Source organism: Alternaria arborescens, assembly GCF_004154835.1.
Source record: "Alternaria arborescens strain FERA 675 chromosome Unknown contig_8, whole genome shotgun sequence".
Classification (NCBI taxonomy): domain Eukaryota; kingdom Fungi; phylum Ascomycota; class Dothideomycetes; order Pleosporales; family Pleosporaceae; genus Alternaria; species Alternaria arborescens.
The window spans coordinates 306,915-326,043 of NW_021167863.1; the positions used below are offsets into that span (position 1 = coordinate 306,915).

General features: G+C 51.0%; 5 protein-coding genes across 5 annotated transcripts; 2 read left to right on the forward strand and 3 right to left on the reverse strand.

The window, feature by feature from the left end:
* Positions 1–84: 84 nt before the first annotated feature.
* Positions 85–750, reverse strand: AA0111_g4305 (hypothetical protein; the record flags this gene model as incomplete). Its single annotated transcript, XM_028650293.1, has 1 exon — positions 85–750. One exon carries the CDS (start codon positions 748–750, stop codon positions 85–87), a length of 666 nt encoding a protein of 221 aa, XP_028507741.1.
* Positions 751–1,570: 820 nt separating this feature from the next.
* AA0111_g4306 (hypothetical protein) lies at positions 1,571–2,874 on the forward strand (the record flags this gene model as incomplete). The annotated part of the gene is made up of 3 exons (XM_028650294.1): positions 1,571–1,831; positions 1,883–2,715; positions 2,763–2,874. The coding sequence occupies 3 exons, from the start codon at positions 1,571–1,573 to the stop codon at positions 2,872–2,874; spliced, it is 1,206 nt and encodes a 401-aa protein (XP_028507744.1).
* A 1,318-nt stretch (positions 2,875–4,192) lies between these two features.
* AA0111_g4307 (hypothetical protein) lies at positions 4,193–5,684 on the forward strand (the record flags this gene model as incomplete). Its single annotated transcript, XM_028650295.1, has 3 exons — positions 4,193–4,433; positions 4,487–4,941; positions 5,010–5,684. 3 exons carry the CDS (start codon positions 4,193–4,195, stop codon positions 5,682–5,684), a joined length of 1,371 nt encoding a protein of 456 aa, XP_028507743.1.
* A 344-nt stretch (positions 5,685–6,028) lies between these two features.
* AA0111_g4308 (hypothetical protein) lies at positions 6,029–6,466 on the reverse strand (the record flags this gene model as incomplete). The annotated part of the gene is made up of 1 exon (XM_028650296.1): positions 6,029–6,466. The coding sequence occupies one exon, from the start codon at positions 6,464–6,466 to the stop codon at positions 6,029–6,031; it is 438 nt and encodes a 145-aa protein (XP_028507750.1).
* Positions 6,467–7,338: 872 nt separating this feature from the next.
* AA0111_g4309 (hypothetical protein) lies at positions 7,339–11,143 on the reverse strand (the record flags this gene model as incomplete). The annotated part of the gene is made up of 2 exons (XM_028650297.1): positions 7,339–10,473; positions 10,538–11,143. The coding sequence occupies 2 exons, from the start codon at positions 11,141–11,143 to the stop codon at positions 7,339–7,341; spliced, it is 3,741 nt and encodes a 1,246-aa protein (XP_028507749.1).
* Positions 11,144–19,129: the final 7,986 nt, after the last annotated feature.

The following is a 19,129-nucleotide window of genomic DNA, read 5'->3' on the forward strand; positions in this document are numbered from 1 at the left end:
TTTGAACCCTTCTCATCACGTAGTCCTCTTAGTGATGCGATATCTGCATGTATTAGCCACTGCTAATGGTCGGTTCATTTACGCTTACAAGAACAGTTTCTCTCTTGAATATACCCCCTTATCAGGATCATCGACCACCTCCTGCACATCGAACATCTTCCGCGCCGTCTTCATGAATGTCAGATCCGCTCGTCTCCTCCTCTTAAAGCAGAAATAGCACACAGTAGTCTCGCCGATCAGATCCTTTAGCGTCTGTTGCAGTAATGGAAATGCGGGCTCGAAATATACGCAGTCTGCTGCTAGGATGATATCCGGGTGTCTTGGTAGGTGTGACGGCGTCGGTTCGCCCCAATCGTATATCGACGCGCTGACACGAGACTGCAGAGAATTTAACGCAATGTTACGCCTCATGAGTTCAAACATTGGTTCTTGATCTGTGATATGCAGCGTAGTATCGACCTTACAACCTATCGCAACCGCCAACCCGACCAGCCCTCCTCCGGCGCCGAGTTCAACTATCTCTTTGCCCGCGAGATCATCTTTATGCTTCCGGAGCATATATTTGCTCAGGACCATGCCAGCTGGCCATAGCTGCCCGCCGCAACCGTTCTTCAGATCCTCATGAAGCCTGAGTGGGGGTGCCAGCAGACCGTCGAAATCTATTTCGGAATCGCCAGCAGGTTTAATGGGCGCTGGAGGAACAAAATCCTGTCCAACGCCAAAGACATCGTTCTCTTCGCTATCGGACATTTCGAGTAGGTTAGTCAGGGACAGCGTTCACAATTCGTAGTTGGAGTTGTGCCTTCCAACCTTGGAAAGTTCGCGCAGGCTCAAAATGACGTTAGTGCGACCAAATGTGGAGATGGATCCGCCGTGTGCAACGACCGAGACTTTCATAACGCTTCATCAACTTTCTTTTGTCCTTCATCGACTTGTTGGAACCCCCATATCTGGATATGGCGCGTTGCAGAAGCAAACCATAGAGTCACGGGTACCACGCGTTGATGCTAGGCTGAATGTCGACTAATGCACTGCTCGACCAGCTCTCCTGTTGTTGACCGTCGGGACGCTTCCTTATCTTTATTGTCGCGCCGCGATCGACATCAACCTGTAGTCAAGCCAATGACATCCTTTCTTGGTGCCTATCAAGCGCCTCAATACTGGGCGCTTTGGGATGGAATGCGGACACCGGGAGCGGGTTGCGTCCAGCCGAGGTGGCTTGCTTGTTCCTGCGGGCTGCTTAAACCCATGTCGACGTCTTTCACCTTACGGACTCGTTATTCTCAATTGTATCTTCACAAGGATTGTCAAAGAGCCGCCTGCTCAATCTTAGGGGTCGGCTTCGTGTAACAGTTATTGACTATGGGATTACCTACAGAGGTGCTGCAGGCCTGGGAGGCTTGCGATCGAACTGATACGCTCTTTGTGCTCGTCTGTTCGGTATTTTGTACGTATATCTTCCACAGATACTCACCACGTTGGCTGATTTTGTCAAGGCTGGGGTATCATACCGGCTGTAGGTATAGCCTACTCTGGTTATACAACACGTTCCAACTCTCTGGCAGCCATCATGCCAGCTATCCTATCAGTAATCGTTTGCTCAATCCAATGGTTTCTCATTGGATATACCTTGACATACGGTGAGGGAGGAGCGGTCTTCGGAGACTTCAAATACGCATTTCACAAGAATGTCCTAGCAGAACCCGTTGGAACAATTCCTGCAGTGTTGTTCAGCTTCTTCCAATTGGTCTTCCAAGCTACGGTGGCTGCTATCGCTGTCGGCGGTGCATGTGAGAGAGGGAGAATACTTCCATTGATACCATTCATATTTGTGAGTTCACACAACTCGATTGCGCCAACGAGGTCAACTGACCAACAATAGCTCTGGTCTACCTTCGTTTACAACCCCTTAGCTCACATGGTATGGGGTGGTGGTTTTCTCATGGATCTAGGCGTGGTGGATTTTGCGGGCGGTACGCCAGTACATATTAATTCTGGAGCGACAGCGACGGCCTTGTCCGTATATCTCTCATACCCGTTGTTCCGCTCACGCAAGTCATCGACCCGAACGCCATCCCATTTGGTCGTCCACCGTCCTGTCAACTCACTTTGCCAACTTCTCGCTCTGATCAGTATTTGGGGTTCGTGGCTGGCTTTTGATGCTGGGACGACTCTAGCATTCAACTTCAAGTCCGTAATGGCCTTGTGTGTTACGAACCTCTGTGCTGCAAGTGGGGCGCTCACGTGGATGGTTTACACCTACGTGGAAGTGGGACGCTGGAGTCTAGACTCATGCTTTATGGGTGCCATCTCTGGACTCATCATGATTACGCCTTCTGCAGGATTTGTCGACCTTCCAACAGCCTTCTTCTTTGGTATACTTGGTGCGCTGTTTTGTCGTCAAGCGCTTCGTATCAAGTTCAGTGACTTTGCTCGACGCTGGAGATGGGTTGACCACGGCGACACCTTCGCAACACACTGCCTTGGTGGTATTCTAGCAACAATCTCCACCGGCTGTTTTGCGCAGAAAGAAGTCGCTGGTTACGATGGGTTCACCGAAATCGTTGGCGGAGTGTTCTTCGACGGCAATGTACGGCAGCTTGGTATTCAGGTTCTGGAAGCCCTCGTCGGATTCTCGTGGTCGTTCATTGGAAGCTACGTCATGTATGCGCTCATTGACTGTGTACCAGGCTTCGAGGTTTTAGCTGAAGACAAGTAAGTTGAGTTCGGCGATTGGAAGAGTGAGACTAACAGATTACCAGGGACATCATTGCAGGCTTAGATGCAAGTCAAATGGACGAAGAGACGCTATGGACCGAGACGCAGAAGTACTACCCCTACGCCGACAGTGAAGGCGAGCTGCATCTCGACTAATGGAGGGTGAGTTTACATGGTGGTCGATTTATTGTTCAGCGTACAGAGAACGGATACGAGAAGGTCGAATGAAAAAATAATGCTCTCAAGCCTCACCAAAATCTCTGCATTGCAGCGTCGTGACTGGTACATGATATAAAAGAACAAGACAAACATCACAGATCTATTCACGTAGCAGTTCATCCTCAGGATTACATCGGTGACTCTCCGCAATCCTGGAAGGTCAAAACGCCCCTCCTTCCTTGTCTGCACTCTCTCGGCCCCCAAACATCAGGTCAAGCACCAATGCAAGATGCTTAGCCCTCGCTACGCGTCTCTTGCCCACGCGCAAGCCTCCTAGCACACCTACGCAAGCACAGCCCGCCAAGCCTCATGCCCGGGATTTGCCTTGAACGAGAACTGTCACCTACATAATCAAGAAGCGCCTCATTGGTCACTCTAAAGTTTCACGCTGGGTATGCGGCTCTCCCGAAGTACGCTTGACCTCAAAAGTAGTAGAGTTGGGTGCTGGAAGTGTTTGCCAAGACATGTCTACGCGTCTTCTTCGGCGGAACCTACCGATCCTCGACCCGCACATACGTAAGGCATGTCGACTATACACAGAGATGTTGGAGACCAAACTACAAGTGATGAGATCTGGTCTCTTGATTCAGTTAGGTCTGATTTGCTTTGAGTTGCGTGGTGTATCATTGGAGGCTTACGTGGCTGACTAGCCGTGTTGTCCAGGGCTGGAAGAACGGGCATGGGGAGACGCGAGGCTAGTGGTTTGAATTGATGGGGTTCTTCTGCAGCTTGAAATTGACATTGAGGCTCGGCATGTTGATGTGAACTATCGGGCTTTGTGACCGGTTGTATCGTGATAATGTTCTGGACGACAATGGAAACTGCATCATGGGCTGTGATTGCGGCGAATTCACTTGGGTATGTACACGCGCGCTTCGTGTCACAGCAACGGTCATATACAACACCAAGCAACAATGATAGGAAGTGATCCAATGGTGGGTCCAAGCGTACATACTCCCAGACCTCCATGTCGCCAAGCCCGGCTGAAGCTACGAAAGAGTAGCATGTCTTGCGTATGCTTGTGACGACTCGTACAGGTCGAAGAGGATCATACAGGGCATGGGTATGGGTCAAGGATAGGAGGACGAACACCATGTTGCTGTTTCGTTTCCATCATCGACATCGTGATCTAGAGACCCCAGGGAGGCTAAGGAGCTGCAGATATAAAGTCAGTGGTCGGTAGCAGTCTAAGTCTCCATCGCCATCGCTTTCCTTCTTTACATTAGTTCACGAGTTCACTAAGCGACTGCCTATCATGAAGCTTACCGCCCTTATCAGTGTCGCCTTCTTGGCTCAGAGCTCTTTCGCACACCCAGGCGAAAGTGCTGCACAGCATGCGCGAGATGCTGCTGAGCGGAGAGCCTACTTGACAAATAACAAGCGGTCTCTTTCACACTGCGATGATACACTCAAGGCGCGTGGTAACGATATCACTATGCACGCTCGTCGCAGCGCCATGGTGGAAAAGCTTCGAGCTAAGCGGGCCATCGCCCAAGGTACGTTTGTTCCCGAAAAAAGTCCCTAGACTGGAAGCTGATGTATTGAGCAGACAAACCATACCTGCGCATCCGTGACCTTGATACTGTGCTCGCTACCGATCACAAGTCGAACATGACTGGCGTCACTGCCAACACCGATCCCGCCACTCTCTTTGCAGGAAACAACTCCTGCATTCTTACACCTGAAGTCACACAAGGTCCTTACTGGGTTGAAGGCGAACTTGTGCGAGAAGACGTTACCGAAAACCAAGAGGGCATCCCTATGACGTTGGACATCCAGATCATCGATGTGAACACATGTGAACCTGTTCCCCAGGCTTACCTCGAGATGTGGCACTGCAACGCCACTGGTGTGTACTCTGGTGTTGTGGCTCAAGGTAACGGGGTTGGTGAAGATGACGAGTCAAACTTGCAGAACACTGCATTGCGTGGCATCCAGCAGAGCGACGAAAACGGTGTTGTTGTGTTTCAGACCATCTTCCCAGGACATTACACCGGCCGTGCTGTAAGTCCTCGCCATTCCGCGTGATCTTCTTCTTGCATAATTCATACCAACTAACGACTGTGTTGTAGACGCATATCCACGTCATGTCCAGACTCAACGCAACCGTAAACGCCAACTCGACCCTCTCAGGCGGCCACATCACACACGTGGGACAGATGTTCTTCGACCAGGACCTTATCACACTCGCCGACACGGTAGAACCCTATGCTAGCAACGAACAGGAAGTCACTTCGAACTCGGATGACTCTATCCTCGCTGAAGAAGCTGAGGATGTTGATCCATTCGTGGAGTACGTCATGCTGGGCGATGACATCTCTGAGGGTCTGTTTGGCTGGTTGGCGTTCGGCATGGACTCGACCAACTCTTACAATATCACCCCCGCGGCATACTGGACTGAAGATGGAGGTGTTGAGAACGAGAATTCTGGTGGTATGGGCGGAGGTCCTGGCGGTGCTCCAAATGGTACTATGCCTTCTGGTACCGTTATGCCTACGGGAGCCATGCCTTCAGGAAATGCTGTAGAGTCAGGCATGAGTACCACGGTTGTCTCGTCACTGAGTACCGCTGTTGCTTCATCAGCCGCGTCCTCAGTTGCCAGTGAGATCACCCCTGGCGCCGCTGAAGTTACTATGCCTTCTGACGCTCCTCAGGGTGGACATGGACGTGGTAAGGGTCACCAAGACCATGCCAACGAAGAGGACCAGCGGAACCGACATAACACCCATGTTCAAGGACAGTACTAACAGCTTCTCTTTCCAAAGCAATGTGTAGGTGATCAGAGGACGTGTAGAGACACCATTATTGTAGAACTACATAACTAGTTAGCGGGAGTGCTAAGGAAGACGCAGCAGTTTTAAGGATTAGGGGGAGCCAACTTTGACACACTCGTTTGAGGGAGCATTTATTTACCTGTATATCGTATCGAATCAACCGGACTCATGCTCCGACATCCGCATTTTCATATCACACCTGTCCATATTGTCGCTTCGTGTAACGGTCGATTGGAGGCCTAGTCGTGAGTGTTGACGTGATCGTATTCTTCGAAGGTTCCCATGCATTATCAGCTCTCCGTCTTGCCCTGCGCTTCTTAGTTCTCAAGCGCTTTCAGCCCATCCACCAATGCGCCGAAGCTCTTAACCCTAACATGTTTCTTGGGGTCGTCTTCTTTCCCTGCCTCTTTGGCCGTCTGTCCCATGCTCTTCTCCATTTCAGCATCTAACTGTCTTCGTACCTGCTCGCGATCCAAAACCTTCCTCGCTTCTTCAAACCCCCCAATATCCCTCAGCCTCGTGAACCCTAGCTCCTTCAGTCTCCCCAATGCAATGTTTGAGCGTCTACCACTGCGACAATACAGTGTGATTGCATCATCCTTCCCCACAACTATGCCTTTTGCAGCGTATATTTCGGGTAATTGATCGATGATTTGGTACTCGATGTTTACGGTAGGTGCGATGTCGGAGGTGAGGTAGCCGGTGGAGAACTCACTGGGGGAGCGTACATCGACTAAGAGTTCTTGTGTTGACATCGTGAGTATGTGCGAGCGCATATGTGGACGAGTAGGGAAGTGTTGCAGGTGGGCGGGCGGTTGTGCGACGCGATGGTGGCATAGAGGGGTAGCACATTGGTTCCGATCGCTAGCTTTAACCCCGCATGGAAATCTCACCCCGAAGGCAAGAGCCCAGCCCTCTGTGATCATCCTAGATAGAACCCATATGTCCCTAAATGGTACTATAAGAAATTTACCTGAGGCATCTATGGTATGTTTCGTCACTGGAGTCACAAGATACAGCAAAATCCATTCCTCTACCTCGATTGTTTGTTACAACTTATCCGGCACGGGCTCCTTGATAGGACTCTTCCGTTTGATAAACACTAAAATCATTCACAACTTGCATGTATGGCTGTGGACGGGCGATCTTTGAGTTGAAGAATTTTTTTCATTCAGAGGAGAGCTGCCAGTCCGATGGACCACTCTACATGTGGTTCTATGAGTACAAAAACACCTTTTGTCTTCCAATGCTCATTCTTGTAACGCTTTTTTAGCGCTCGATCGCAGCAACACACCGTTTGCCGTGACAGCGACCTCTTTCCTTTTCCCAACGCCAAAGAACCGGTTGACGCAGGCTTTTAGAAGCCTCAGTAGCTATGCAAAAGCTATCAAATGTTGTGCAGATATCTGTAAGCTGCCGTCGCAAAATATGAATGTGCCTCCCAGAAAGGAAATCGCTGAAGTGGTATAGAACAAACAAAAGAGACTCCGGCATTGGTATCGTAAGTGTCCGTGACGTAAAGGGCAAGAACAGATGCAGTAAAAACGCAAACATTAAGGTATGTCGGGCAAGTCGCCATCCAGAGGCGTTTGATGAAGAAGGGCGCAATGAAGCGCAGTATACATGTCTATGAACCCTTCAGGTTCGCGGTGGAGAAGTTGAAGTTCAGAAACTCGAACTTATCTTTCGAATTGGTTCGGCTTTCTGCCGAAAAGGTGCTTTGCGCACTGTTGTCAATAGATGGTGAGCCTCTTACGGAGTGCTGTGCCTCTCGCGGTTCGAGAAGCAGCGATCGACGGTAATAGCTTTGGACATTGGCCTGATCGCTTGCGTGCATTCGCTGGATCTGGCTCTCCATCCATTCCTGCATCTCTGGGATGGCGGCTAGCCGGTAAGGGACTTGGAATGATTGAAGCTGACCAATGATCTTGGCTGTCTTCATGTGTTTGTCGAAGTTGATGACAGAGACGCTGTCAGAACCAGAGTCACCAGGAAGCTGTCGCGTGGTGCCGTTTCCGACATCAATAAAAGTAAGATCGGTAAGATAGATGCCGACGAACGGAATGCATGGCGCGATGTGGTTCTGCAGACGCTGTCGGAGCACCGCATAGTTGCGTCCCACGTCGGTAATCGCTTTGAGTTCGTCTAAACGAGTCTTGGTCTTTGCAGATACAAGCTCCCAGGTACGCTTGAGACGCATGACCATGGAAGAGTTGAGCGAGCAGATGATGGCCATTAGTGAGTCGTAGTTGTTGAGCTCCAAGCACTTCGCCGCAACCTTGACCCATTGTTTGATAACGACTGCGCGTTTCTTTGCATCCTCAAGCTGCAAAATGGTATCGGCAACCAAGTTTGCGAGGTCGGTCGAGAGAGTTGACATCGCTTTGACGTTGCGAGCCTTGGAATCTTTCTTCTTTGTCCATTCCAAGGCAAGGAGCTCTTCGGGCTGAATGGCACAGAAGAGCCTCGACTCGATAATGGTGAACTGTCTGGCAAGCTCTAGAGGATCGAAGTCCAGGATGCTGCACTGCGTTCTGCCCTCTTTACTACCTCGCAAGGCGTTAAGTTGGCTCTTGGTTACAATTGGCGACGGAACGTTGCTATCAGCAAGGGTGAAAGCTGAGTTTGAAGCACCCGTCTTGCTGATTGAAGACACCAAGCGAGGTACAAGAGCTCCGGCCCTTACTTCTGTCACCTTGGAAGTCAGTTCGGCAAGTCTTTTGCCAGCAGCAGGCATGGCTGCACGGAGCTTTCCAGTTGCAAACGCAAGGATCACGCCCAGAGCAGCAGAGTCACTCTCGCCACACCAATGGCTTTCTAGCCAACCCTTGAAGACATTATAGACACGGAGACGGACCGGAACTCCAACTGTCTGACTGCTGCCGATGTAGTCAAAACGGTCGATAAGGCACTGCGCCAGATCGAGCGGTGTTGTGAAGAGACGGAAAGTAAGATAGAAGGCGTTGACGAAGATGACGTCTGGAGTAGACTCGAAAGTGGTCAGCTGCTCTACGAGCGCTGGAAGGGAACCGCCAGAGATTTGACCTTCCTTGTTATAGATCAATTCATGCACGTAGGTAGTCTCCAACAAGTGTTCTTCGCCAGCAGCGACATCCTCGCTTGCTAAAGATCGAAGCTCGGAGGAACTGCCGAAACTGCTGATTAAAGTCTGGCAACTCTCCTTCTTCGTAGGCGAATGATCTGGGGTAGTAGCACGTGTCGACGTGTGCGAAAGAATGCTTCCAGAATCACCTTGGGCACTGAAGTAGGTGCTGCTTCCGTCATTCACAGAAACGTAGATGCTATCAGTTTTGGTAGAACCGGCGAAACTTTCCTGGGCCGTGCTTATGGGACTCTCGACGGAGTCAGATGCGTGAGGCGGAGGTAGTGACGGAGTTGGTACCGCATTGAGAGGAGGCAACGATGATCGGGACGATCTGAACGACACGGCAGTTGGGCTCTCGACAATGACGGACTGGGTCGATGGTTGAAGGCTGAGTCTGTTGGTATCGAGAGGTGAGGGTTGCGGCACCTCAGGAAGTGGCTTCGATTCTGAGATGACTAGTGGTGGAGGCATCTCACGTTGCTCAATTGGCGTAGCGGGTAGTGGTTTGTTCGTCTCTAGAACGGTATCCGTAGGTTTCGGCGAGGCGGACCTAACCGTGGACACTTGGTTCTCCGTATCGGGCTCGTTGAACATCGTTTCTGGCAGCCCTAGACCAGCAGGCTCAGCTTCAAACTCGAAGTCACCAATCCTCTCAATCACTGCTCTAGCTTTGGTGACACAGTCACCAGCAGAGCGAACGCAGCTTGTGGCAGCAGCGACGATCTGCTTCCCTGCCTCGGGCGCTACCACCTCTTCAACATCAGTGTCGGCATTCACGAACATGTCCTTGGTCGCTTGCACTAGGTCGGTCAAACGGGTATACATGGTATCTCGTGCTTCTTCCAGCTGTTCGGATCTTCGCGAGTCTCGTTCCCATACTTCTTCGACGACTTTGAGTAGTTGGCGACACGCAATAACGGAGTGTTGGGTAATCTGGGCGAGCTCTTCAGAAGACCGTGATTGGAGGTGCAGCCCGATGAAAGAACCAATGTAGCCCAAAAAAGCGTCGTGTGCGGCGTTCAGCTTCTCGGTGGCTAAGCTTCCTTTACGTGCACTTGCTGATTTACCGGTGTACGACAATCGGTGCGTCACGGAAATACGTTTCGACTGGACTGATGAGCGCGAAGGCAGTACCGGTGATTGAAGAGAGTCTGGCTCTGAGGGCAAAGAAAAGGCAACCGATAGGCGGTTCAGGTTTCGTGAGGGGTGTGCGGTTGCGCTGTACCAGTCGTCGTGTACAGACGGTGTACCTTGTGTGACTGGAGAGTCGCAGCCGTTCGCTGGAAGTCTGTTGTCGCCAGCGGGAGCTGATGTTTCTGTTGGTTCCACAGCAGCGTCGGCTGAGTCGGACGGCGGGGTGAGTGGTCGATGACTACTTGCGTCGCCAAGCTCGAAAAGCGACAGCGCCACCGCGTCCGTTGTCCAGATGTCGAGGAACCGGACGGCCCGGGTGACCAGCTTAAATGATTTGAAAACAAGCTCGTCCATGTGCTCGAACACGGGAACCTGGAGTTCGTTCGATTGCAAGGCCTCTTGCAAGGTCTTGGCTGTCTTGACTAGTGTGGACAAATCTCCCAAGAGAGCTTTCCGCATACGCCGTAAGCTTACATGGGTGAGGATGAGGCGTGAGTCTTTCTGCAAGCATTCAGTCCTTTCCTGATAGAAGTTAGTGAATGAGCTAGAAACACGCTTCGTCTACGCCGTTACTGAATCCACTTACGAGAAACAGGCGCACGCCAACAATCATGCCCTTTACATAATCTTGTCTCGAAAATGCACCGAGATCGCCATTCTCTCCATCGCGCACCAAATCCCAGAGATACGTTAAGGCGGTCAACAGGTTCCGGATTATTGGATTGTCATAAGGTTCGCAGTAATTGGTGGGCAGCCACCCGCGGGCCCCTGAAGCTAAGAGTGTACCATCAGCCCAACCATTAGGATGAACGGAATGAACAAGGATAACGTCGCCTTGGTTGATGGCGACGGTGATGGAAGATTCGTCGGTCGACGAGGATACCGTTGAGCTTGGGCTGTAATGGTAAAATGCGCGGAGGTAGTTGTGGAAGACGGGTTGAGGATGCTGCTGCTCCTGCTGCTGCTGTTGAGCCATAGCCTCACTGGAAGTCTTGGGTGTTAGAGGAGGCGATATCTGTGATTGCGACCGGCTCGATATAGTTCCTCTTGAGGAGGACTGCCTGCTGTGACCGAAAACGCCCCGGCCGACACGCGATCGCGACCTTCTTGGTGACTTCTGAATGTTCAGTGGCGCTACTAGTGCGCTGGATCGCTTATCCATCTCTTCTTGCTCGGGAACGAATGACGCCATGTCGGTATCCATGACAAGTACGTGAAGCGGATGAGATGTTGAAGTGAGATGCTCCTTGTAGTCGTCTAGCTGGACGTTGCACTTCGGCTAGCACACGTCCCAAGCATCTGGTAGTCGCCCAGGTAGATTGATAGAAAGGTAAGATAGGTTGGTCAATCGCACACGATTAAGATTATGCGTGATAATTGAAGTCTATGTTGAAAGGTCGTACTGTTTGCATGTTAACGGATAAGATGCGACAAACGGAGCCTGACGTACCCGATGGCTAGCGCACAGTAATGTGAATGCTAGATAGTGAAGCAAGTGACTGATGCTGCAGTGAATGCAATTACCCGATGTGGATTCGAGGCCGACGAATTGGCCTGTCGTCGTGATGTTTGTCGTGAAACGCAGTACTGGATTCGCTGACGCTGGGACGAGCGCCGTTTCCGTTACACAAAGACGGTAGCAAGGTAGAAGCTCAGACGCCGTCTGTCTCTCGTGGACGTATGCAGGTGTTTGAGAGTGAAAGCTCTAGAGCTAACTTGAACGAGGGGCTGCAGCTGGGGAAGGACCGCTGTCTTGTAATGGCGATAGCAGAGCAGGATGGACCTAGAGGCGTGCAAGGGTCGTGCTTGTCTCTGCAGGGGAGCGTGGGGTTCCTTCCAACGGTTCGTGAGGTAGTCGCGTCCCAAGCGAGGGAAAGAGCGACCAAAAAGAAAACAGACGCTGCCAGCAGAGGGTTAGAGGATGGCGACCAAGATGCAATGGAACGGCGCAACATTGCCTTTCTCCACAGTGGACGGATGGTCCTGTTATTATCACATCCCGATGGAGGATCCTACCGCCCACCTACTCGAGAAAAGCTTCGTGTGAACAGGACAGGGGCCTTCTGTCAGGCGTTGCAGGGGGGTTGAGCCAGGGCTAACGGAGCGTTGGCGCATGTGGGATGCGGCCTGCTCCCAACCTCGACTATAGCCCGCAAGCACCCTTAATCGCGACGGCGAGACCGTGCTGGCGAGCGAGGCCAGGACTTGTCCCCGGCATTTCTCCCTTGCCCGGTCCCTATGTTGAGGTACCGTGCACGCACTGACTGCATTCACCCAGCCGATCCACCCATGGCCTTCGACGACGGGAAGAGCCAACAGTGCGCATCGCATCCATTGTCGGCGGCCACTGGCAGAAGGTCAAAGACAATCTTTGTCGATGCCATCACATCGTCACTCAGTAGGCAGAAACCCCCATGTTGGTTGCGCTCAAAGCATAACAACATACCGTCGCCTGCATCAAGACCCGCAGAGCACACGCACACGCGCGGACGCGAGCCAGGACCTGCAGCATCAGGCTTGTCGACCCACTGCGAACCTTCTCCCCGGTCGCAGACTCGATATCTGGATGCAGCAAAGATCACCCCTCTGCTCGCGCCGTCTCTAACTTGTCTTGGCACCTTCCGCCGGCTCATCTTCCCCGGCTCAAGTGCACTGCTCCCAATCATCCTAGCTTAAATTCCTTCTGCAGAGTCCGCAGTCCGTCCTATTGGCCGTATGCACAAATATCAAGATATTGCTGTCCGTACGGCTGCACCACTGCAAGCCTCCGTTTAGAATCCCCCGAACGGTCGGAACTGAGGAAGAGTCAATCGGGCCTATGCCGTCTAGTATCAGTTTGCCATCTCCAACCACACAAGAACCGAATTGCCATGCAATAATGCCCAGCGGCCGCAAACGTCATTTTCGATATGGGACTCATCCCCCGGCAGTTGTAGGATCGAAGCGACGACCCGCCTCGTCCCCACTAAGAGCAATAGATCTGCGCCTGTGACGATTTGAAGCAGCATGCACATAAAGACGGCGACCTGACGACAACATCCCTACCGAGTATCACATGCCGGTTTCAAGGTGTTAGACTGGCAAGAACATATCCTTGCTGTTGTTCTCATCAACGCCTTAACCAGCACCACATATACCATCTGTTCGCCTTTTCCATCAGAGAACGATCAGCACAAGTCGGATTTTGGCTAGCAGTACTACGGATAATATCAAACACTAAACTATCCCTCTGCACGACTACACTCGACGCTCAATGATGCAACATGGACAATGCTGGAAATACATAGTATTTCAGAACTGCTTCGTTTTGATTCTTGCTCTCAGTAAGTCGTACACCGTGGCTCGAAACAGAGTTCAAGTATACTACTTTCCGTGGTGTCAGTATGATACAAAACGTCTGGTGTGCGCTCTTCGAAGACCACGGCGAGGCGTCCTAGTCTTGAACTAAACCCCCACTACGGGATTGACCGTATTGACGCTCCCCACTGTTGAGCGACTGTTTTATCGAGCATCCTACGGCTGGACCCGGCCAGATACATTCCTCGAGCATCTCCGCATCGTCACAGTTGAGATGCGCTCAATCCCGACGTCGATCACTTGGTGAAAACTTCATTCGAACTGTCTACCCCTGTTGGCACATTGAGATATGGCACGCTCCCTACTTCAATGCCGAAAGAGGCTCCGATCTGCATCTTCGCTTTCCCAATCGGGGTGCACGCGGGCCGTGAACTCTCCTCCCGCGGTACGGCTGAGCGTTGTTTCGTTTTCCAATATCAAGATCCTAATCGTCCGGTCTTTTACAATCTGGTACTGTAAAGTTATCACATGCGCATTCATTCCGGAGACGACTGAAGAGCGACGCTGAGCGAACAAGAGCGGGCAAAACTCTTTGGGGCTTGCTGTCACAACAAAAATAGGTTCGGAACTGACAATCGCCAAGCGACTATCGAATTCGGCGAAACGAAAACACTGCCTACTCCCTTTAGCCAGGCAACTTGGTGATACAAGATCCCAAGACCGACGCCACTCAGAGCAGCGCTGTCTTTCTGTTGACGACACTCCCGTTCGCGGCGGACCCTGTCAGAGTTTGTGCGATGTTCAAATGACAGCGGATGCCAATTATGTCGGTCCGTACATCCCCGAGTCAAGTTGCATTATTGAGTACACGAACGTGATTAGCCTCTAAACTATGTCAACACAAGGGGCACTGTTGTTGATCATCATTCTGGAAATTCCCCATTGTCGCACGAGACCTAAATAGAGGTCTAGGTCAACAGATCGACATTGCAGGCCACCTTACCTCATCTTCAACCGCAAGCAGTCCATAGTGCAGACGCTTTTGTTGTGTAAACAATTTCGGAATCCTGTTAACGGTGATAGCGTGAAGACGGCGCATACAAGTGTTTCATCGTTCTGACGCCTCCAAAGTAGTTCGCTCACTTGGAGATACTTAACAAACATCTCGGCCCTTTTCTGTCTAAATCCCATCACAAACAGGCCATTAAGCAACCTCCCGCACAGGAAGCTAGGAGCTGTAGCTTGGCCATGAAAGTTACCAACTTCCCGACCGCGGGGATACGTTAGCTGCCGGCAGCCAGCCAGCTTTTCACTGCTGCGCAATGTGCGGGTGCTGAGACTAGCGTCGATAATGTAATTCCAGAACGACGTCATGGTAAACATGATGGTACAGTTGCCGACAACCTTGTTTGCATTAGATATCAGTGCATTTCTACAGATGCGCTGCAAACATCCCACCAGCCTCCACGCCCAGGCCACAATCCACACGCGAGAGCCAACGCCGACCCAGCATCGCGGTACGCACGGTGGATCTATTGCAGAACGGACATCACTCCGATGCACTATTACCGAGGCTCGGCTACCAATGACCGTCCCAAAAGGCAGCTGGAAGTCATGTGAACGAAGAAGAATGCGCATCTGCGGCGTGGTATAGAACACGATGCGGCGCAGCTCTGGGTCGCGATGAGACGAGCGATGGATGCGACGATTTGCCGCGTCTGCACAAACTTTGATCAATATCCCGAGTTATTTCGTTGTGCTGCCCACGTCTACGGCTGGCGGCGCAAAAGAGCTACTAAGCGGCGATTGACGGCTACTTCGTGCACAACTCGGTCTCTTCTGACGTCTGCTTCGAGCAATGTATGCCATAAGAAGTACACACAGCGCTACAGGAAAAGGCATTGCCAAGGTCCTGGAAACCGAGTGGAACCAGGATGCTGAGCGTGAGCAAGTACGAGTCGTCAGCCTCAGCATCTAACCAGTTTGCACATCCCTTGCAGTTGTCCACAAATCTCATCGCTTCTTCCGCTTGCGCGCGCATAGCTTGTACGACCCCAGTCGCGATGGTTGCTACCGACGTATCGATATTCAACCATGACGCACGATTAGAGATCGATTGTGTTCACAGAAGATTGCGTTCAACTCGAATAGTATGTCCTCTCTAAGGATTGAATGTGTTTTTGGTGTTGGCTGCACGTGAGAATGCGCGAGTACGGACTTGACTCGGCATTGGAAAACATGTAAAGCAATACGCCTCAAGGAAGCAAAAGAACTCTTTAGCACGAAGCCATGTGGCGTTTTTCTTCAACAACGTTGAGGAGCAAAATGTGATTCCTGCAGGATCTCAGCTCCGCTGCTGCAATCGAATTCTGCCTGCGGCGTAGTCCGCGGAGTACGCTTCATCTCCCTAAGGGGTTATTGGTACGCCACATCTGCATACGAGGAGAATGAGGCATGGGAACTGGGAACTTTGATCAGCGCTTTGCAACTTGGACCCATATGGCGAAACGCTGCACAGGGCCATGAGCATGCGAATCTGTCCCATTTCACAGAGATGGGGCTGCTTGCGTCTGCATCTTCGTATATGCGCTTGCAAGGTTCCATCCATCGATGATCGAGCCGCAAACCCACTTTGTAACAAACAATCACACTTATGGTTTTCTCCAATGCTGCGCCATTTGGTAGCTTGAAATCATCGCACGGGTATCAATCATCCAAGCTGCTAATGTGCAACAGTAAAACTCGCCAACCCTAGCTCCTCTCCACTAGCTAATAACCTTCATCAGATATCGTATCGCTATCGTACAAACACGAGTTCTCCATTAGCTATAATCCACATACCAGGACCCCCGTCTCACCATCCCTCATACAGCAGCTCACAGGCTCAGTATCCGGTACATCCGCCTCATGCCTATTCGCGGAAAAAGCTACAATATCCCTGTCGTGTCTTCATTAACGACCTCCGCTTCAAATCTCGTCTGGCCATAAACACAAGCAAGGTACCCACATGTAGTAAAGTAAGGTGCGTAAGGAAAGCTGGCATCAGATCACACTGGAGGTGTATGAGGCCTGTCTCACATTCTTCATTTTTCTTTACTGCTTACTGCAATAAGTAAGTCAGCGGAGAGATGTTGAACGCTGCTATTGGAATCCCAGTAAGATATTGCAGTCTTGGAGATTGGAGTGTGGTATTTCGATGTGTGGTATTGCGATAATGGCGGTGGTGAAGGTTTACTAGCTGCGTCGGGTTCGATATATGGTCTCGGGAAGGTCCGACATGGGATCTTGGAATGGAAATCTTGGTAGGTAACGTGCGCACGTGTCGGACACGAGAAAAAGCAAGACTTTCGAGAGATCAACGGCATCAGCTTTCTTTTGCGACAAGAACGGCGGAAAGGCAGCCTCTAGATCCTGGGCTTATGCACAATGCTCTGCTTTTGGATCAACAAGCATTATCGTTTTCTAATCCGATACACAAAAGAATGTTTTCACACGCGACATAGACATTCGGAAGAAACGGCAGTCCTTAACGTTCTCGACCAAGATCTACTCACACACCAAAAATCGAAACCGTGTTGCTTCTGGCATGCGATGCAATGCCACGTGTGTTGTTAACTACTATGCACTCCAATACCCAGTGGTATGACGAAAACTTTCTTCCATCAGCCCAGAAGCTCGACCACCTAGGGATTGCCGCCGTAAGGCTAGCTTGGAGATCCGATCCTGCGACCTAGGGTGGAACCTCAAAAAAATGTTCTTGGGCGAATCACTAAGACAACATCAATGGACATGATGCTGGCGTACTCTTGTCTTTCACCCCATGGTAGGATACCTCTGGGCTCCCTTCACTCACATTGCTCGCCACATGTCACTCATTCCCAATTACGGCATATAGATGTACTTTTCTCACACCCCTCGTCTTGCTCCATCCTTCTCAATCCACTACATCGCATACACGAAACCTTACTTTACTTTTTCCTTCTCATTCTCTTGAGCTCTCCTTCGCCGATGTAGTAGTTTACCACTCTATCCAAAATACTCACGTAATCATCCTATTTTTCTATTTCTTGTTTACGACTCACAACCCCAGTACCCGTGTCCATTACCTCGCGCATGAATGCCGCGACTCACGTACACATGTATCTTTCATGCATGCATGATGCCTGTTTGGGGCGTGCATGCTTTGTCACGCCGTCTTCCTTGCTTCTTGGGCGCATATTCGAAGGATGGGAAGTTTCCATGGTGTTATGAGTGTTATTACTATACGGTAAGATAGGACGGGACACTTGGCCGCGACTAGTTTCGTCAGCTTGTTGTCAGCCTCATTGCGACAGATTGTTCGCTTGTTGTTGTGGAGTCGATTTGCCGGGATAGATGCGTGGACAGTGCAACCAGAGCGAGCCGAGAGAAGAGAGACCTATCCATGTCTTAACCACGTGTCGGTGCTTCCGGGAAGGCTGAAGAGCGGGTAAGCGTGTCTAGGATTACTTGTTCAGTAATTTGAGGGGTTTAAATTGTTGTTGTTGAGCTAACGTTTCATATTTGATAAGTCGTAAAGATACGTTACGCAACACTGGCATGGTAATGCCATGACCACCTTCTTCACATGCATACAGGTGTGTTTTCGCATCTGTGTGTTGCGCGGGAAGACACTGCTCCCAATCGCTTGCCGATTCACCTACCACCGAGACTACATGAATCAGTTGTTCGCACATCGTGGGTAGTGATCGACGCTGTCACGCGCATTGCTGCCCTATAGCCTGTCCACGACACGGTCTTGCTGAAGTGATTCACTCGGTCGCCCAAGTATAGTTGCACTGAATTTTTTCAGCGAGCGTGCACACCTTGGTACTGCAGTCTCGACTCAATTTGGATGGCTTGGATGGCGACGTGCGGCTCCGCCGGCACTCTAATCTCATCACATCCCTCCTCCGATGAGACCGTAAAACCGCCAGATCAACAATATGATGCCTTGCACAGACTATGATGACGCGCATGCTGACATGACCCTTCGCATCGAGGCGTTCATGTGTGCTATCGAATATCTCTTGGGGTATTGCCTGTGTTGCTGTCACGCAACGCTGTTCGCGGGCCGAGGAACGGCCTTGACGGGCCTTCTTCAGGGCAGCTCCTTGTTCTAGGCTCGGCGATATCGAGTTTCCATGACTTGCATATGAGGGTATCTTATCCCTTGACTGTGAAAGGGTCCCTAGAAACATACATCGGAACTTTTTGCCGGTATACATGGGGTAGGTAAGGTCACGGGGACGATGTTCACCGCGTCTAGAGACCGGCGTAGTAGCTACATTCGTAAATACCTCGGATGCAAAGGAATGCCTATCTAGGTATAAACGATCGTCTTGATCGTGCCGAACGCGTTCAACTCGGATACAACAGTAAACATTGCCGAGCGATATGTGAATTGAATCGCGGATGTGTAGCGTGACTATGAAAGTTACGACTTGGGAACACCTTGTTCCATAGTGCTCCAGCTAACGCAACACAATGGAGTAGCATCTTGAACGAGGTATGATCCATAGTGACACTTATATGGGCATACGTGCTCAAAATGTCACTTTCGAGCATGGATCTTGGGGACTCACGGTCCATCCTTGCTATCATGGCACGTAAATCCGCAAAGTGAGATTTTGAGTCCAGAACCTGAACGAGGCACCCAGCAAGCGCCGCGTTCTTTCTGTTATGCCGCCGACATCCAAGATGACTTGTCAGCAATGCACTAGAAGTGTTGGAGTAATGCGCCGAGGCCGGTGTAGAACACGACCAGTTTCGTGCACGTCGTGAAAACAAGCGCCCATGTTGTCGATGGAGATATTGACGGACTTGACAACGAATATCGCCGCGGATAGCTCGTAGCTGGGTT